At 33.2% G+C, this 18,454-nt stretch overlaps 2 protein-coding genes across 6 annotated transcripts; one reads left to right on the forward strand and one right to left on the reverse strand.

The window, feature by feature from the left end:
* Window positions 1-51: 51 nt before the first annotated feature.
* LOC123703543 (zinc finger protein OZF-like) lies at window positions 52-8,011 on the reverse strand. Of its 5 annotated transcripts, none has more exons than XM_045651599.1 (9): window positions 7,953-8,007; window positions 7,476-7,599; window positions 6,381-7,023; window positions 5,673-5,818; window positions 5,204-5,328; window positions 4,510-4,627; window positions 3,347-3,462; window positions 2,601-2,735; window positions 52-421 (listed from the first exon to the last, which is right to left on the reverse strand). In XM_045651599.1, the coding sequence occupies exons 2-9, from the start codon at window positions 7,581-7,583 to the stop codon at window positions 379-381; spliced, it is 1,434 nt and encodes a 477-aa protein (XP_045507555.1). In that variant the 5' UTR covers window positions 7,584-7,599; window positions 7,953-8,007; the 3' UTR covers window positions 52-378. The 5 variants fall into 5 exon arrangements, 4 of the variants coding, with proteins under 4 accessions (XP_045507555.1, XP_045507556.1, XP_045507554.1 ...); XM_045651600.1 differs by having other exon boundaries at window positions 7,987-8,001; XM_045651598.1 differs by having other exon boundaries at window positions 7,476-7,651; window positions 7,953-7,998.
* A 1,654-nt stretch (window positions 8,012-9,665) lies between these two features.
* LOC123703472 (protein suppressor of hairy wing-like) lies at window positions 9,666-18,042 on the forward strand. Its single transcript, XM_045651473.1, has 13 exons — window positions 9,666-9,890; window positions 10,184-10,291; window positions 10,672-10,876; window positions 11,498-11,680; window positions 12,160-12,329; window positions 12,788-12,873; window positions 13,259-13,384; window positions 14,267-14,383; window positions 15,089-15,241; window positions 15,583-15,657; window positions 16,020-16,131; window positions 16,439-16,543; window positions 17,548-18,042. Exons 1-13 carry the CDS (start codon window positions 9,786-9,788, stop codon window positions 17,722-17,724), a joined length of 1,722 nt encoding a protein of 573 aa, XP_045507429.1. The 5' UTR covers window positions 9,666-9,785; the 3' UTR covers window positions 17,725-18,042.
* The last annotated feature ends 412 nt before the right edge of the window (window positions 18,043-18,454 follow it).

An 18,454-nucleotide genomic window follows, 5' to 3' on the forward strand; every position in this document is an offset into this window, starting at 1 on the left:
TTTGGAGATTATTATTATTTATTTTGGAGATAAATAAAAACCATGAAATTTAAATGAATGTTTTATTTCAAAAATTACCAAAATACATTATTTTCAACATATTGTATTATTTCTGGCAGCCTTGCACAATTTTACAATCCTGAGGTAGCAACAATCATTGTGTTTATAAACTATAATAATAGTTAAATTCTGAATTGAATGACATTTTGTCTTAATAACTTAGTACACGAGCCTTTTTATAGGAAAAACGGCACTAATGGCATAGCAATAAGATCTATTTCCTTTTATCTCGACGATCGTGGCAGTAAGCTCTTGCGCATTATTCAGGTGTAGTCCATTTCGAAGACTTAATTATCCCAGGCCTTTATTTGTGGACCATCATTTTTCTTTATTGCCTGCATTAGTTGCATCTTTGTGTTTTCTGAAAATGAAAAATATTCACATGTAAAATTTGCCATTCAATTAAATGACGTCATTCAATTAACACGCCAGTCATCCAAACAAATAGCAGATTCGACCAGATGACTGCGACACATAATATATTTGTTTCACTGATTGATAAAATCTGTATATTATATAAAACTCAAAGGTGACTGACTATCAACGCACAGCCCAAACCACTGGACGGATCGGGATGAAATTTGGCATGCAGGTAGATGTTAGGACGGAGGCGTCCCCTAAGAAAGGATATTGATCAATTCTACCCTTAAGGGGATAAAATAGGGGATGAAAATTTGTATCATGTTTATTTATCTTTTCCACGCAGGCGAAGCTGCGGGCAACAGCTAGTGCTATATAAAACGCTTTCTATTTCTATTTGATTGATTTTCTTTACGGACAAGTAGTTATCAGCCTTCTGTATCCTGCCAGACCAGGACATTTTTTTCTACATATCCACCGGGAATCGAACCCAGGATCCCTTAGTACTATGCTCACGCGTTAATGTACCAGTGCTGTACAAGTTAGCTTGGAATTTTTGACAGATTTTTTTTCTGATCAACATTACTTTGCAATGACGAACATATTGGAACGAAGTTCTTAATCGCGCGTTGCAAAATAGGGCTAGACGGAATTGAGTATTTGAATAAAAAATTTTTTTTGTGCTAAATGGTAAGAAATATATTAGTTTTATAACAAAACAATTTCTTTTAATTTTTTTTTGCAATAATTCAAAAGTTATTTCAAAATAAAAATTAGTCTTTGAATCCAGTACCGAAAACACACCGACAACTCCCGAAGCGTCACCCGGACGCGTGTGACGTCATAATGTTAGTTTTCACACATTGCAGTTGATACAAAAACGTATACAACTAAAACATTTTGACGTCACATCTATGGTGACCAGTCATGGCGCGTTTATAGTCACGTGATTTTAATTTAAATTTCATAAATTTTTAATTGCTTTTATTTAATTGAAAAAATTTTTTTTGGTGTTTTTTGCATTAAATATCAATATTATTAATAATAAGGTTTTAAAATACATAAAAAAATCAATAATTTTTTTTTATTCAAATACTCAATTGAGACCAAAAATTGCAACGACACTTTTTTGCTAACTATACTTAGTTGTAAGCCGTGTGGCGTGCGTTTGTTGTTCTGTGTCTCTCTCTTTCATAGACCGCAAGTCAGTTATTAACCGACTTCAAAAAAAGGAGGAGGTTATCAATTCGGCCGGTATGTTTTTTTTATGTATGTACACCGATTACTCCGAGGTTTCTGAACCGATTTACGTGATTCTTTTTTTGTTCGATGCGGAATGGCGTCGAATTGAAAAATTTTATTCGGATAGGCCCAGTAGTTTTTATTTTATGGGCATTTTTGCAAGTGCGAGTTTGAAGACGGTTGTTTTTAACGCAGTTATCACTTGTTTTAGTAACTTCGTTCCATCCGGATGCCCTTTGACACCTCTCAAGTTTCAATTTCTTGTTTTATGATTTAAAAAAATGTATAATTTATATTTAAAAAAAAAAACACAAAACACAAAAGTAAGGCTATATACATTACTAGCTGTGCCGTGCGGTTTCACCCGCGTGGCTCCGCTCCTGTTGGTCTTAGCGTGATAATATATAGCCTATATTACTCGTGGATAATGTAGCTTTCGAATGGTGAAAGAATTTTTAAAATCGGTCCAGTAGTTTATGAGCGTATTCATTACAATCAAACAAACAAACAAAGTTTTCCTCTTTATAATATTAGTGTAGAAGCACACCCCGGACACTCCATACAAAATTATCGTTTTGATAGTCACACTGTAGAGACTGCAAATGTGTGTGTTAACGCTTTATGGTTGGCACATCTTTGACTAGCGTAAAAAAAATTCGCGTTTTTCTGATGAAATACATCGGTAAACAGCACAATATCTAACCATTTTCTACGAAAAACGATAATCACAAATCCAAAATAATAAAATTACTTTAAGTCAATTTGATTAATGTTGTCAATCTTCGTTGCGTATCGTCCCTGTAGAAAAATATGGACCATTTTATGTCTGATCGTGCGGGGTGAGGTAAGTGTTTAATTTTGGCGGGAGGCGGAGAGTGTCCGTTCTGTAGCGTTTAGCTACTATTATGTATTCTGTGGTAGAAGTGTAAAAAAATCACCTGGCTATATGCCTAATTAAGCCTCCCCGTTGCGCGAACGTCTGCTCGCACATGTCACACTGTATCTTAATGTCGGTGTGCGTCGTTTCATGCAGTCGCAAATTGTACCGCTTTTTGAACGACTTGTTGCACATCCTGTTGGGAAATTGTTATAAATGATTGTTAGATAACACAATTAAATGATACATTTTAAAGAAAATAAATTAGATAATATTCAAAAATTAAATTTTTAAAGAATACTACAATATTGATCACGAGGCGAGATTCGAACCCGCGTCTTATAGGATTCTATCTCTTAATAAATTATATTATGTTCTATTGCTGTGCTGAGCGGATTAAACCGTGGACGAAACCGCGGGCAAAATCAAGTATTTCTATAACTCATGTGTGATTCTAATACCTACCTACATTACCGTGAAGTTGCATCAAAATCTGTCAAGTACTTTTTGAGCTAATTCGTTCCAAACATACACATCTTTCTTCTTTATATACTAGCTTTCCCACCGCGTTTTCAAAGAAAAACCCGCATAGTTCCCGTTCCTGTGGGATTTCCGGGATAAAATCTATCCTATAATATGTTAATCCAAGTTACCCTTTATATGTGTGCTAAATTTCATTTTAAAATCGGTTCAGTAGTATTTGCGTGAAAGGGTAACAAACACACACACACATATCCATCCTCACAAACTTTCGCATTTATAATATTATGGGAAGTATAAAGTACATATATAGATAAACCATCTCACCCACACACATAACGCCTCTCTACATTGTGTGTCCGTCTGTGTGCCTTCAATTGTTTCAAGTTTTTCATCACTTTGCCGCAAATGTCACAGAGGTAATCGGTATCCATGTCATTTTCCTTGAAATTAAGCAAATAATTAATAAATGTACATATTTCAGGACAATTATCACACACTGCACAAACTAATCCCATACTAAGCTTGCGCTTGTGTTGTGGAAACCAGATGGCTGATAAACATACATGTATAATTTTAAATAAATACTTATACATATAGATAATTAACACCCAGACACAGAAAAAATATTTATGTTCATCACACAATTATTAGCCCTGGGTGGGAATCGAACCCACGGCCTCTGGCTTGAAAGACAGGGTCACTACCAACCAAGCCAACCGGTCAGTCCATAATAAAAAAAAAATATATGTTTTTTTCAGTTATTCACTTAAATACTGTATGCTTGTATGCAACATACTCATTTAGACTACAACCACAGAATACATAATAGTAGCTAAACGCTACAGAACGGACACTCTCCGCCTCCCGCCAAAATTAAACACTTACCTCACCCCGCACGATCAGACATAAAATGGTCCATATTTTTCTACAGGGACGATACGCAACGAAGATTGACAACATTAATCAAATTGACTTAATTTTATTATTTTGGATTTGTGATTATCGTTTTTCGTAGAAAATGGTTAGATATTGTGCTGTTTACGGATGTATTTCATCAGAAAAACGCGAATTTTTTTTACGCTAGTCAAAAATGTGCCAACCATAAAGCGTTAACACACACATTTGCAGTCTCTACAGTGTGACTGTCAAAATGATAATTTTGTATGGAATGTCCGGGGTGTACTACAACTCTAAACAGATTTAGTTAATACTTCGTACACTCATCAAGGATCACACACAACACAATTTCATGAACTTAGGCTGGTTGCAGAGCTTCACCGACCATCAGTGCGTACGTCAGTCGCGCTTGTCATATGTATGGAAATACGCGTGCGTATGGTCGGTCTAGCTATGAACGGTTTTATGAATTTCCATACATATGACAAGCGCTACTGACGTACGCACTGATGGTCGGTGAAGCTCTGCAACCGGCCTAAGTGTGTTTTGTACTATATTTAATTTAATATTTTAAGCATAATTCTATGTACCTGTAGATGTAAAATTAGGCTGTTTCTCGAGTAAAATATCTTGGAACAGTGGGAACAGGTGTACGGCTTGTTAGCTCTAGTCTCAGGATGCTTTGCCGTTTTATGTGATGTTAAATATCTGAAAAAATATTTTAGCACTTATTAAATTTTGAAATAGGTACTTTTCAATGTTTAGCAATTAAAGAGTAACAGATTTTAAAGGGGATTTACTCATTATAGAATATTAAAGTCTTTAATTTCTCAATGTCAGTGAGTGTTGATAAATATCAGTGGTTGATAATTTGTCTCCTTCCCAATTGAATTACACGTGTAATTACTTATAGTTAGTACATAATATAGCTTAACCTATCACTACATCTCAGGATACTATTGGTTATTTACAAACACATTCCTCACTACACATCCTCACATGTTATTGGTGGAAAAGCACCCTTAATATAAATTTATAAAGAATAGAAAAAATTAGATCACCATTCCATTCCATAAATTCGATTGCTCTGGCGGGTCACGAGTGGCTGAATTGGTCAGGCATCCGCCCCGGAATGGCGCGAAAGGATGCGGGTTCGAGTCCCGCTGAGTGATCGAATTTCTTCTATTCTTTATAAATTTATATTTATGAAGCATTTGAATGCCATAAAACAAAAAATATCAATTTCAACAAGCACGCACCCATAAGGTAGTGTCATACGCATACCTATCCATATGAAAGCTGGCTCCGCATATATCACATACATATTTACGCACGTCTGTATGAACGTTTTGATGTTGTTCCAACCAGGTTCTGACTTGAAACTTCTTTCCACAAATATCACATTCATACTGAAAAATAATTCATGTTTTTAGTGACATTTATGTGATCGTAAAATTGTAAATATAAGATTACAATTCCGCAGGATCAATTAAATATTTGTATGTCTTACGAAAAATATTGGAAGAAAGAAAAACATGCATTAAATTGCGAAAAAATGAAAATTGGGATCACAGTTTTTACAATTGATTGCAATAATAATAAAAAAAACACAATCTCACAAACTAGATAATAATCTAGTTGTTTTTTACAATCTTATGGCGACAAATATGTGTATTTTTAAGGTATACATTATTATAAACAATTAAATACTATTGTCTATTAAGGGTAATGGAATGAACCTTATGTTTATTACCTTATACATTTTTTTGTGGCACATTTCATGATTTCTTAGTATATGCGCATAGGAAGAGCTGTATCCACATTTAAATGAACAGTAGTATTTTTTACCATGTGACTTGCTATGATTCATAATATCATATGCTGATATATACATCCTACCTGCAACAAGATTTTACATTAAGTATACATATTATACACTAGCAATGCCCTGCGGTTTTATCCGCATTGCTTAGCTCCTGTTGTGCTTAGCGAGATGATATAATATAGCCTATCTCGATAAATGGGCTATCTAACACGGAAATATTTTTTTTAAATTGGACCAGTAGTTCCTGAGGTTAACGCATTCAAACACACAAACTCTTCAGCTTTATAATATTAGTATAGATTATGTAGCTATGCTGTTTCACTTGCGGACAAACCCACAGGCAAAAATAAGTATGATTATAGCTCATGTGTAATTCTGGTATCACTACATAGTATAAACTATAAAACAACGTTGCTTTCTTTGTCCCTATGTTTGTATGCTTAAATCTTTAAAACTACCTAACGGATTTTGATGCAGTTTTTTTAATAGATAGAGTGATTCAAGAGGAAGGTTTTAGTATATAATTTATTAGGTTTTAGACAAAGCGGGCGAAGCCGCGGGCGATAAGTTAGTAAATGATAAAAACAAAAACTATAAAAAATTATAAATAGCATATTGAAAATATTTGAAGCTCACCACATAATTTACAATTAAACGAGCGCTCCTCACAATGAACGTTCATCAAATGGATGGTCATCAACTTTTGAGTCCTACACGCCTTATCACATTTGTTACACCCATACATTGTCACGCCGTTAACAATTTTAGTGGTCGACAATTCATTTAAATCTATTTTCGACAGCAATTCGTTATATTTACTGCCCTCTTCAGTCATGTAATGTTTCAAAAGTAGTTGCCTAGTTGGAAATATAGTAAAACACATTAGACATGTGTTGACATCTACTTCCAGAGACGATTTCTCATCATAATCCATTTTTTGAAGCATATCTTTATCAATGTGACTTTGTAAGGTAATGACATTTGCTATTTGTATACTATTGACTGCATCATTTTCTGACATTTTATCACCATCATCACTATTCTCTTCATTTTCAACCTTTATAATATTATCGATATTTATAGTAGCTTCATCATCATCATTTTGCATTTCGATCTTCACTTCAAGATAATTCTTCGTCCTTTCATCTCCTAGTTCTTCAAGTTTATGCAGCAACACTTGTTCGTTATCTATAATCATTTGTCTAAACGACTGAATGTCTTCTATTTGAATTGAGCAACTTACACATATTCGTTTTGGAAAGTTTTTGTCTGTAGCGAGCTGCAAATAAATTTAATTAGAATTGTGTATCATAGTCATTGTACACTAGCTGTTCTGCGCGGTTTCACCCCCGTGGCTCCACTCCTGTTGGTCGTAGCGTGATGATATATAGCCTATAGCCATCCTCGATAAATCAGCTATCTAACACTGAAACAATTTTTCAAATCGGACAAGTAGTTCCCGAGATTAGCCCGTTCAAACAAACAAACTCTTCAGCTTTATAATATTAGTATAGATATTAACTAAGCAAGCTCCTATGGTAGTAAATAAAAGTTAGCAAAAGTATTGATTTAGCTTGATGGCAGCTTGTTTATTTAAGAAAAAAAATTATATCTGAGGACTTTGTTAGGTATTTTAAGTAGTAACTACACAGATAATGTGGACGAACAAATACAACGAAGATACATAGTTACGTGCGTTGTAAATAAAAAATTAGAATATAATATGTATACCTGATAAGATAAACAGAAAGACAGCTGCTGTAAAAGGGCGCAGTCTTCTTCTATTTCGTAGAAAGAACTGGTACAGTCTTTTAAACACAATCTGCATATTTCTTCCATGATGATTAGTTCTATCCTTTAAATAAATTTCCAATAAATTGGGGTAGAGGTGTAGCTGTAGGTATAAACTTTAACAAAATGTTCCAAATAGTTTGTTTAGTGTAGTCGGTGGTTTATTCACCTATTGTACATCATAATAGTATAAATTTAGTGTAACGATAAATGCATTTTTACTATTTTATCTAAACAAAAATCAAAACATTTGTCATTCATTCGAATTTTTATAACCTAATTTTCTTCAGATATTGTATGAGTGATAAAGAGATTGCGTATATTTATATAGTAGTTTGACACAGGTAGTTTGAGTTGTTGAAATGGGATATTAAGTAAAATTATTTTTATATTTAGAAGTAAACTGAAATTATTGACCTTTGGAAAAATTATAAACACAAATGAAACACACCAAACAAATATGTAAACAAGAAATCACAGAATACAGATAAGAAGAGACCATAGATAAATTATTTAGTACCTATTTATTACTACCACGATTACTACGTAAATAGAGACACCCTGTGGATAAGGTCTGATTCAGAAGGCATATTAAAGCATTTTCACATTATCCGATCCGATATCGGTATCGGACGCCGATAGCCGATACAATTTGCTCTTTCACATTATCCGATAAAATCGTTCCGATATAATCATGAATGTTGCCAGAAATTTCAGAGAATACTATACAAAATTGCCGTATTGTACATTTTTGTTAATAAAATTAAAATAAATTCAACTGCTAAATCGTAGTTGTACATACAGTAAAAATAACTTCGTTATAAAAAAGCCAACTTCAAAAATGGAAAAGTAAAATATAAAAAAGATATCTTGATATTACTAATTTATTATTTATATGTGCTATTTACTAAATAGGTTTGATTTCGGTGCCAAACCTCCTCCTTTTTTGAAGTCGGTTAAAACAAAGCACGTCTTAATCTGTGAGTCAATGACAACAATACAATAAAAAGCACAACCAACACCCGAGTAGAAGGAAGAGCGAGGCAGAATTAGTAAATAACTAGCTTACCACCCGCGGCTTCGCCCACTTTGTCTAAAACCTAATAAATTATATACTAAAACCTTCCTCTTGAATCACTCTATCTATTAAAAAAAACCGCATCAAAATCCGTTGCGTAGTTTTAAAGATTTAAGCATACAAAGGGACATAGGGACAGAGAAAGCGACTTTGTTTTATACTATGTAGTGAAGATGATAGTAGATAAATCTAAAGTGTATGCAAAAAAACCAACTTCTCTAGTGCATTTAAAAGAAAATAAATGGCAGCCATCACTGTGTCTACCTGCCGAGCTGTCATAAATAATTTTAGTGTTCGATTAAATGAGTGCCGTGAACGCAATGGACTGCATTTGGACGACAATATTTTTAAGAAATAAATTCCCATATTATGCACTTTAATAATTAATAAACATTTTTTCAATACACCGCTTACTTTTTTTTTATTCATCCACAAAATATAAACTTTCTTTTGAGACACCCTGTATTTGTTTACTTCAGTTCAGCAAATTGCCGTATATTTTAATACGGTATTTGAATAGCTGCCGTATAAATAGTATTTTTAATGCCTTTATAAACTTAAATGTATGTTTTCTAAATAAAAAGGTTTAAAGAAAGTAAAGAATTTTTAACATTTAGCGAAGACTGAAAATACACAAACAAGGGCTTTATTGCTGTTGGTTTAGGTTTAATTTTCGAAAATTGAGTTGGCAACACTGAACATTATCGTCTGATAGTACAGCTGGCATATCGGTGTCGGCTCCGATATCCGATATCGGACCGGACAATGTGAAAGACAGGTACATAAATCATACATTTTACTTACCCCCGATATCGGATCGACGTCCGATACCGATATCGGATCGGATAATGTGAAAACGCTCTTCACAGAAACGCATATTATAAAGAAGGTGTAAGCGAAATCACTTCTTTATTTATGATGCTAACGTGGGAAATATAAATGCACATTTCTAAATTTAGTGATTACTATCTATCTGTATTATTAGTAATCTGTGTTAGAATTTGACATTGAATATTGTCAATTGTGTTGTCAAATGTCAATCACCATCAATCACCAAAGGCATTTTTTGTGATGTTTTGATTATTTTCAGAAACGTACCTAAATAAAGTCGGTGTCTTAGTTTATCTGAAATGATGTTCTATGTTTCATAAGATTTTTAGGAAAAACAAGCAATGGAGGTAACAGAACCCATCGAACGGTGTATTGCCTGTTTCAATGATGATTATGTTCCTCAAGTTTACACAGTGCAAAACGATAGTTTAAAAACGATTTTTCAGGTGAATTATACTACTTATTACATAGTGATAGGTAATAAATCGTGTTTAATAAAACAATAAACTAAAATTCACTTATAGAATAATAGTAGATAATATTGTAATGTAAAATGGAAATTGATTATTTCAAAAGCCACGTTATTCAGTAATTAAAAGACCAGATATATTACAATAATTTAAGTTAATAACCAATCTTATGAACATTAATCAACCAAAGATCGCCAATCAATAAAAACTGGTATTTTAATAACCATTTTTAATGTGATAATTATTGATACAATGACATTTTATTTCAGACTAACAACCTGAGCCTATGTTATATTTGTAAGAGAAAAGCACAGAATACTGAACATTTTATCAATAGTGTGCAAGGGAACCAGTTGTTACTGCAAAGTTTACACAGTGTAAGTATAATATTATATTATGCGGACAACTAATGTTAAATCTATACTAATAATACAAAGCTGATGAGTTTGTTTGTATGTGCTGATGTCAGGAACTACTGGATCTATTCAAAAATGCTTTCACTTTCAAGAATAATTTAAATTATAATAAAAAAATACTCACTTACAAACTTATTCAAGCATAGAGTGAACAGGTACTTTCTAGGGAAGCGCGTTCCATCTTATACCACATCTCAGCTTAACATCAGGCGAGATTGTGGTCAAGCGCTTCCCTATTCCCAATAAAAAAAAAAAAACTTATGGACCATTTGTAGTTTAACCAGCAATTGATTGAATTTAATAAAATAACTTATAGCTTATATATTAATAAAGTTAAATAGATTACAGATGGAGATATAAAGGCTGTTAAACTCGAGACTCAACCACTATTAGATCTACAAAACGCAAGCACACATACAATTGACGTTTTCGAACATGTACAAGAAGAACCGTTTCCTATATTAGTGTTTAATAGATGTAAAGTCCAATTGAAGGTGGAAAAGGAAGAAAATGAGAATAATGAGGATTTCACGGACAATGATTTAGGTTAGTAAAGGGTGACTTAAATAATACATTTTAACTAGTTTACAATAAAAATAAAATTTAAGCTTTAGTTTAATGCATATTGGCTTGTAATTTTTGTAAAAGTTAAAATTTTGTAATTAGTTAGATCTAAAAAGTGATATTATTTTAATTAGGGCACTTTCAATTTATGCGTCCGCGGTATCTGCGCCGCACTGTTGTCGCACGGAGCGCACTGTAATATAACTCACCGCTTCGGCACCACACTCGCAGCCGTCCGACACAAAACGCATAAATTGAAAATGCCCTTAACATAATTAGTAAAAATGTTACTATTTTTAATATGCACATATTATCATAGAACTAAATTGTTTCTCTATTTGTTTCATATATGGAAATTATTGGTACAAATCTAGTCTATAAATGTTTGGTGTAATAGGCCATCCACATGTCTGTCGAACAATGTGACAAACAACGAACACAGGGACAGCACTATACAAAGAAAAGAGATGTACTTATTTCCTTCTCGCTTCTCTGTCTCAGCGCCGTCCCTATGTGTTAGTTGTTTGTCACGTTGTTCGGCAGATGTGTGGATGCCGGATGGCCTATAATAGAGTACAATTTATATATATTTCTAATCAACAGATTATGATGAGCCATTGTTAATAAAAGGAGAAAATAATAGTACAGAGGAAGTTAAGTTTGAAGATAATTTAATAGATAGCATTGATAAGAAATCTGTAAAGAAATTAATAAAGACAGCTACAAAACTCAAGAAAAAGCCGAAAATTAATAGGAAAGAATGCATTTCACCATGTGACGTAGAAGGTATTATAAATTATTGTTTATTTTTTATTGCAATATAATTTAGTTGATACTGATTTTTGATGTTTTGACATCTATCTATATCTTCTAATATATAAAAATCAATGCCACTTTTCGTTGTAATTCCATAACTCGAGAACGGCTGAACCGATTTCGATAATTCTTTTTTTATTATATTCCTTGAAGTACGAGGATGGTTCTTATGTAGAGAAAACGTAAACATGTACCACGGGCGAAGCCGGGGCGGACCGCTAGTATCTATATAAAAATGCCCCCCGTTTTACGTTGTCACGGCATCACGCGTGAACGGACAGATTTCGATAATTCTTTTTTTATTATATTCCTTGAAGTATGAGGAAGGTTCTACTAGCCTTAATGATGTTGCTTTGTAAGCATGTTGGATTTTTTTTTAATTTCAAATAAATGTTTAGTTACATACATACATTCGTTACATCATAATAAGTTCTTAAGATTTTTTCTAGATGCACAAAAAGTAGACATAGTATACATAACAAAGGCGCAATTTATGAAAGAAAGAGAATTATTAGCAAAGAAGAAGCTGTACTTAAATTCAATTTATAAGTGTGAGGATTGCGTTAAAGGTTTTGCGTTTAAAGATATTTATGAGAAACATATGAAGAAACACAGTGAGGTATGAAGCAAAAGAAGCATAACGAGATTTCATGAACACATGTCTCATTTCATCCCATCCCATCCCATCCCATCCCATCCTATCTCATCCCATCCCATCCCATCCCATCCCATCCCATCCCATCCCATCCCATCCCATCCCATCCCATCCCATCCCATCCCATCCCATCTCATCTCACAGCATAGCATAGCACATCACATCACATACATTCGAAATTTTAGAAAATAACTTTCACTAAACAATATTATAGATAACTAGCTACTCCGACCGTTTCACCCCCGTAGCCCCACTCCTGTTGGTCGTAGCGTGATGATATATTATAGCCTATAACCTTCCTCGATAAATGGGCCGAAACACCGAAATAATTTTTCAAATCCAACCAGTTCAAACAAACAAACAAACAAACTCTTCAGCATTATAATATTAGTATAGATTATGTTGTTAATTATTTATTTCAGACGAATGGTGAATATGAATGTGGTATGTGTAAACAAAGGTGCATTTCGGTCGAGAAATTAAGGAGCCATGAGAAATATCATAAAATGTAGGTATTATAATGATTTCATTTTAAATGAAAATACTTCTTAAATTTAAGAATTTTATTCATATTTTACATGATACATTGATAAAAAAATTAAAAACAATTTGGCATGTCGTTATAAAATGTCCAAAGTAAAACTATTTTTATAACATTATTTTTCATATGGCATCACATCACACCACACCGCAATATGGCATGGCATGACATCACATCACATCATGTCACGTCACATCACATCACATCACATCACTTAACATCACATAACATAACCTGATTACAACTATTTTTGTTACATTATTTTTTTAATTTATTTTCCATAATGTACGGATAGCACAGATAATTTGAATTTGTTAGTAGACTAAGTGATTAATACTTATTTCTATTTTAGTCGATACAAATGCAGTGTTTGTGGCATTATGCGGGTTTGTAGAGAAACTATCAAATGTCACTATAATACGGCGCATTCGAATGAAAAAGAAATGTTCTCTTGCTCACTCTGTAAACGGATATTTCAGTAAGTACCGAATTTAATAAGTTATAAAGAGTCTTTATTTAAACATTAAGTTCTTTATTAAATTGATTGTATCAAACTAGCTTTGTCAGTCGTTCAATAAATAGCCTAGCGTCTTTTTTAAATGGCGTAATAATATTGACTAGATTCTATATTTTTCATGTAATGCTGTATGTACCTATAATTAGTAGCCAATTTAGAATAGATTTTATGTACGAATACTTATTTATTGTTACAAATTGAGCTATTGTTGGTGCATCTATGATAAATAAATATTTTATTTATTGCATCCAACTAGCTAACTCAGGCCCCGGAATCACAGACACAATAGAAAATCTATTGTGTCGTGGACCGATCGGGCCGCTTGGGGCTCAATGGGTTAACCCCTCAATCCCGCTGTCAAACTATCAAAATCTGGATGACATCGCATGCGTAATTTCTAAAATGGCGACCTGAAATTGCCTTTCACAAAAAAAAATAATTATTCCGCATTCAAGCCATATTTTATCATTCTGAAAACGACAATTTACTCATTGATATATTTCCTATCTTATAAAAATTGATATGATATGATTATTAGTCAGCATCTAATGAATAGCCCAGCCTCTTTATGTAGGGACGCCGTTAAGAAAATGGCTTAATTGAGATTGCAATGCATTTTTTAATAAAGATCTCAGTAAAAAATTAAATTTAATACCTTTTTATACTCCGTTTGAGAAATCTGCTAATTTTGACTCGCTCTTTCAATTTTTTTTCTCGAAACATCCCATTCACATGGAAATTTTCTCTCAAAACACGTCTTAAGACGCGCATGATAAGCTGGTTCGACTACACTAGTACTTTACTACTGGTTCACTCTATAATTAATATATTTATTTATTTCAGACGAAAAGTATCGTTAAGGAAACACATGTATTATTCACACAAACTGCGGCGCGTCACTTGCGACTATTGCAATAAAAACTACGTAAATGCTGATTCATTAAGAGTGCATTTACTGAAGTAAGTATAATAAATAAATAGCATCATCGCCTTACTCCATGACGTGACGGTATTGCCATGACGCGACGTCGAAATTTCACTCTTAACACGCCTAAAGAAGTTTCACTTCAAAAACTTAGCATTTTGTATTAGAAGCTTGTTAGAGAAGTCATGTCACATTTATGTCATCACCTAGTTCAGGTATTGTTATAAATCGATAGATAATTATATAAAAATAGCGTGTTTACCGAGTATACGTATCACAAGTGAAACTTCTTCAACAAGATTCAAAGATACCAAAAACGTCTCCTTACTCCATGACGTGACGGAATTGCCAGGACCTTGAAATTTTACTCTCAACGAGCCTAAAGAAGTTTCACTTCATAATGTACTTAATTTATATCTATACTAATATTATAAAGCTGAAGAGTTTGTTTGTTTGTTTGTTTGAACGCGCTAATCTCGGGAACTACTGGTCCGATTTGAAAAATTCTTACGGTGTTAGATAGCCCATTTATCAAGGAAGGCTATAGGCTATATATCATCACGCTAAGACCAACAGGAGCAGAGCAATGCGGGTGAAACCGCGGGGACCAGCTAGTATTAAGCTAATGTAAACTGTTATTTTTCTTGTGTATTTTTTTTGTTTATGTGTTTGATTTTTACTGCGAATAAATTCTTATTCTATTCTATTCTATTATATTATTATATATAGATAATTTTTAGGAAACACGCGAAGCAAGCGTCCAACGGTGTGCCTCAAACGAAGGGGCACATTTGTCCCCAGTGCGGTAAGGGATTCTATGCAGCTGCGTCCTTGAGGATTCATATAGAAACACATTCAAATACTAAGAATTATTATTGCGTCGAGTGTAATAAGTAGGTATTAATTTAGCAGGTAGTAGTGTAATAAGTTTTATTGGAGTATCTGTATTTATATTTATATCGGTGTTTTTATCTGTAATTTTATTTATGTAGATATTTTATCTGCATTTATATTTATATCTATACCTGTATCTATTACCTATATTTATGTGTGTACCTATTGGTTTGTCTTTTCGTACCTATTTCAAAATATTCCCCCCTAGTATCGCAATGATATTTTTTGTATACTTTCTTAATTTTCATATTGAAAAACAGAGTTTTCAAATACATCTTTCATCTAATTATGTGTGGAACTCAAATTGTAAATCAGTTATGTATTTCTCTTTTGATTTCAGAAATTTCAAAACAGAAATGTCGTTAAAACAACACTTAAATAAAACATCGCCACACGTTCAGTATGTTGAGTTACCGTAAGTATTTTGAAAACTACCCACACTTATTGTAATAAAAAAAACAAGGTGAATTTTCTGATTTCCACCGTGTCTTATTTTTAATTATAAAGTTATATGCATATTATGCACATAATATTATTAACTTAGTATTTTGATAAAAATCTATGTTCAATTATTATAATTTACCTTTTAGGATACTTATATTGCCTACAACATTTATTTTTTTGTCATTGTTTATTATTTGAATAGATCGTCAATTCATTAATGTTATAATTGAATAGATCGTCAATTCAATCAATGCTGGATATTATTCAAGCAGCTCTTAAACGACTCTTAACACAGAGCCTAGGCCCTTAATTAAACAACTGTGTTTTTTATAGATTGCAATGTGAACACTGTGACAAGAGATTTGGAATAAAGCGGGATTTAGAGAGACACATGAACAGAATTCATCTCAACATTAAGCCGTTTCAGTGTGATAAATGTGATAAGGTAAAAAATTTAAAAATTCCTTCAGGAAAATATATAAATTTTTATGGAAGATTTAAAATGCGATAAAGTTAATTATAATTTAGTTTAATGTAAATACAGAACACATAAATGTAAAATTTCATGTAACAGTATGGTGACAGTCCATAAAATATAGGGACTTGAAGTTGGTCTATTCTCAGAGTGACACTTAAATATTGAATAAAAATTGTTTCCTAGTAGCAAAATTTGTTACCTCCAGTATTTTAAGCACTTTTACGTCAGAGCCCATATAAAATGTCCACCCTGTATATTCGTTAATTTAATACAGGCATATGTAAACCAATGGTCGCTAACAGAGCACAAGCGGTACACGCACGAAGGTGTGACCAGACCGCGCATGTTTCCCTGTTCCATGTGCGATAAGGTGTTTATGGTGAGCTTTATATTATTACTAGCTGCTCCGCGCGGTTTCGCCCCCGTGGCTGTCCTGTTGGTCGTAGCGTGAACCTATAACCTTCCTCGATAAATGAGCTAACACCGAAAGAATTGTTCAAATCGGACCAGTAGTTCCCGAGATTAGCGCGTTCAAACAAACAAACATACAAACTTTTCAGCTTTCTATTATTAGTATAGATTTAATAGGATTTTAAGTATTGCAGTGTATAAAAATAAATCTATACATATAATAAATCTGTAGAAGGGTCAATTCTGTACATTGAAAATATTGAAAAAATAAATAGCAGGGGGTGTTACTGGATCGATACCAAACCCAAATATGTGATTAAAAAAATTTTTGTCTGTCTGTCTGTCTGTCTGTCTGTATGTGAAGGCATCACGTGAAAACTAGCGGTTCGATTTCGATGAAACTTGGTATAATTATACCTTATTATCCTGGGCGTAAAATAGGATTTTATCCTTTTTATCCTGGAAAAATACGTAGAAAAAAATTAATCTTAATTTTTCAGTTTTATCTATAGACGTTGTTCCGTAGAACCGCGAACACACGTTGCGTATTATTATAGGCCTAGCCGTATTTGGGAATTGGGTCCAATAGATATTTATAAGATGTTATTGACAGAGATACTCAAAATGGAGAAATAACCATCCACGCGGAGACCGACATCCGCGCGGACGGAGTCGCGGGCGGAAGCTAGTTGAGAATAAAATTGATTGGGTCAATTATTGACGTAACTTCATAATACATATTATTGTCTTTGTCCTTTTAATGTTTGATACGCAATCTAGATTTTTAAGGAATATTCTTAAAACATATTTTGATTACAACGATAAAATATGTGCATTATTTGTAATTTCGTTTTATTTGCATGAAAATTTCCTACAAGTTAAAATTATATTAAATAGATATCAGAATAATATCGATTAGAAAATTAAATCACGATAACAAATGATCCAAATGAAATTATTTCATTTTCACAGAGAAATTGCACCCGCAAAGCACACATGCGCACGCACACAGGCGAGCGACCGTTCAAATGCACAAAATGTTTAGCACAATTCAGCCAATCAGGTGTTCTCAATACACACATGAAGTTAGTGCATTTAAAACTCACGAGGGACGGACGACCAAAGAACGCAACTGCTGCTTTAAGATAATGTAAATTAAACCTTAATACAAGGGCATAAAATCGAGAATCCTTCAAAGAACAGGTTCTTTAGGAAATCTTCAATTGAAGAATGGAAGAAGCGATTGACCAATAGTAGCGAAGCAATTTCGCTTGCAAAGTGGAACATCGAATTTTCATTTTGAAATGTACTATGGTCTTAATAAATAAAATATGGCATCTATAAAAGTCATAGTGGCATCGCCTGAAAAAAAAAGGTCGCTTAATTATACAGGACATACTGAAAAAGCTATGTTGCCATCGTAAAGTCTACATAGACCAGAGTGACTTAAAACTAAAAAAACGACGTGTTTCACTCGGGGACTGCCGCGGTAAAGCTATTGCATGCTATGCCTTCAAGCCACACCTCCGCCCGTCGGAGTGGGGAGCGTGAGGTTTATTCGTTACGGAATTTCTCGATTCGGTCCCCGCGCCCATGGCCCGCGATAGAAGCTACGCAATAGCTTAAAAAAATTTTCATCAGGACTATGGCCCATAAATAGTGTGTCATCTTGAAAAATCTTTAAACAACAGTTTTTTTCTAGATGAGGTAGTCAGAAAAATACTAATGACTTGTTTTATTTTTTTTTTCTTCCTAACACAATTTAATATAATACGATAATTGTTAATATTGTGTATAATTTTATTTATTAGAGTAATATATTGAATTTTATTAAATGAATGTGTTTTAGTTTTCACCCTTTTTTACATTTCATCTTCAT

The sequence above is a fragment of the Colias croceus genome, chromosome 26 (genome assembly GCF_905220415.1).
Source record: "Colias croceus chromosome 26, ilColCroc2.1".
In the NCBI taxonomy this organism is placed as follows: Eukaryota; Metazoa; Arthropoda; class Insecta; order Lepidoptera; family Pieridae; genus Colias; species Colias croceus.

Excerpts from the sequence above, each read along its gene's own strand:
- LOC123703543 (XM_045651599.1), bottom strand. The coding sequence starts at position 7,583 with ATGGAAGAAATATGCAGATTGTGTTTAAAAGACTGTACCAGTTCTTTC. Across the intron at positions 7,024-7,475 it reads CTTTCTGTTTATCTTATCAG|CTCGCTACAGACAAAAACTT; the intron begins GTATACATATTA and ends ATTTATTTGCAG. Across the intron at positions 5,329-5,672 it reads GCCACAAAAAAATGTATAAG|TATGAATGTGATATTTGTGG; the intron begins GTAATAAACATA and ends ATTATTTTTCAG.
- LOC123703472 (XM_045651473.1), top strand. The coding sequence starts at position 9,786 with ATGGAGGTAACAGAACCCATCGAACGGTGTATTGCCTGTTTCAATGAT. Across the intron at positions 11,681-12,159 it reads TTCACCATGTGACGTAGAAG|ATGCACAAAAAGTAGACATA; the intron begins GTATTATAAATT and ends GATTTTTTCTAG. Across the intron at positions 16,544-17,547 it reads TGTGCGATAAGGTGTTTATG|AGAAATTGCACCCGCAAAGC; the intron begins GTGAGCTTTATA and ends TCATTTTCACAG.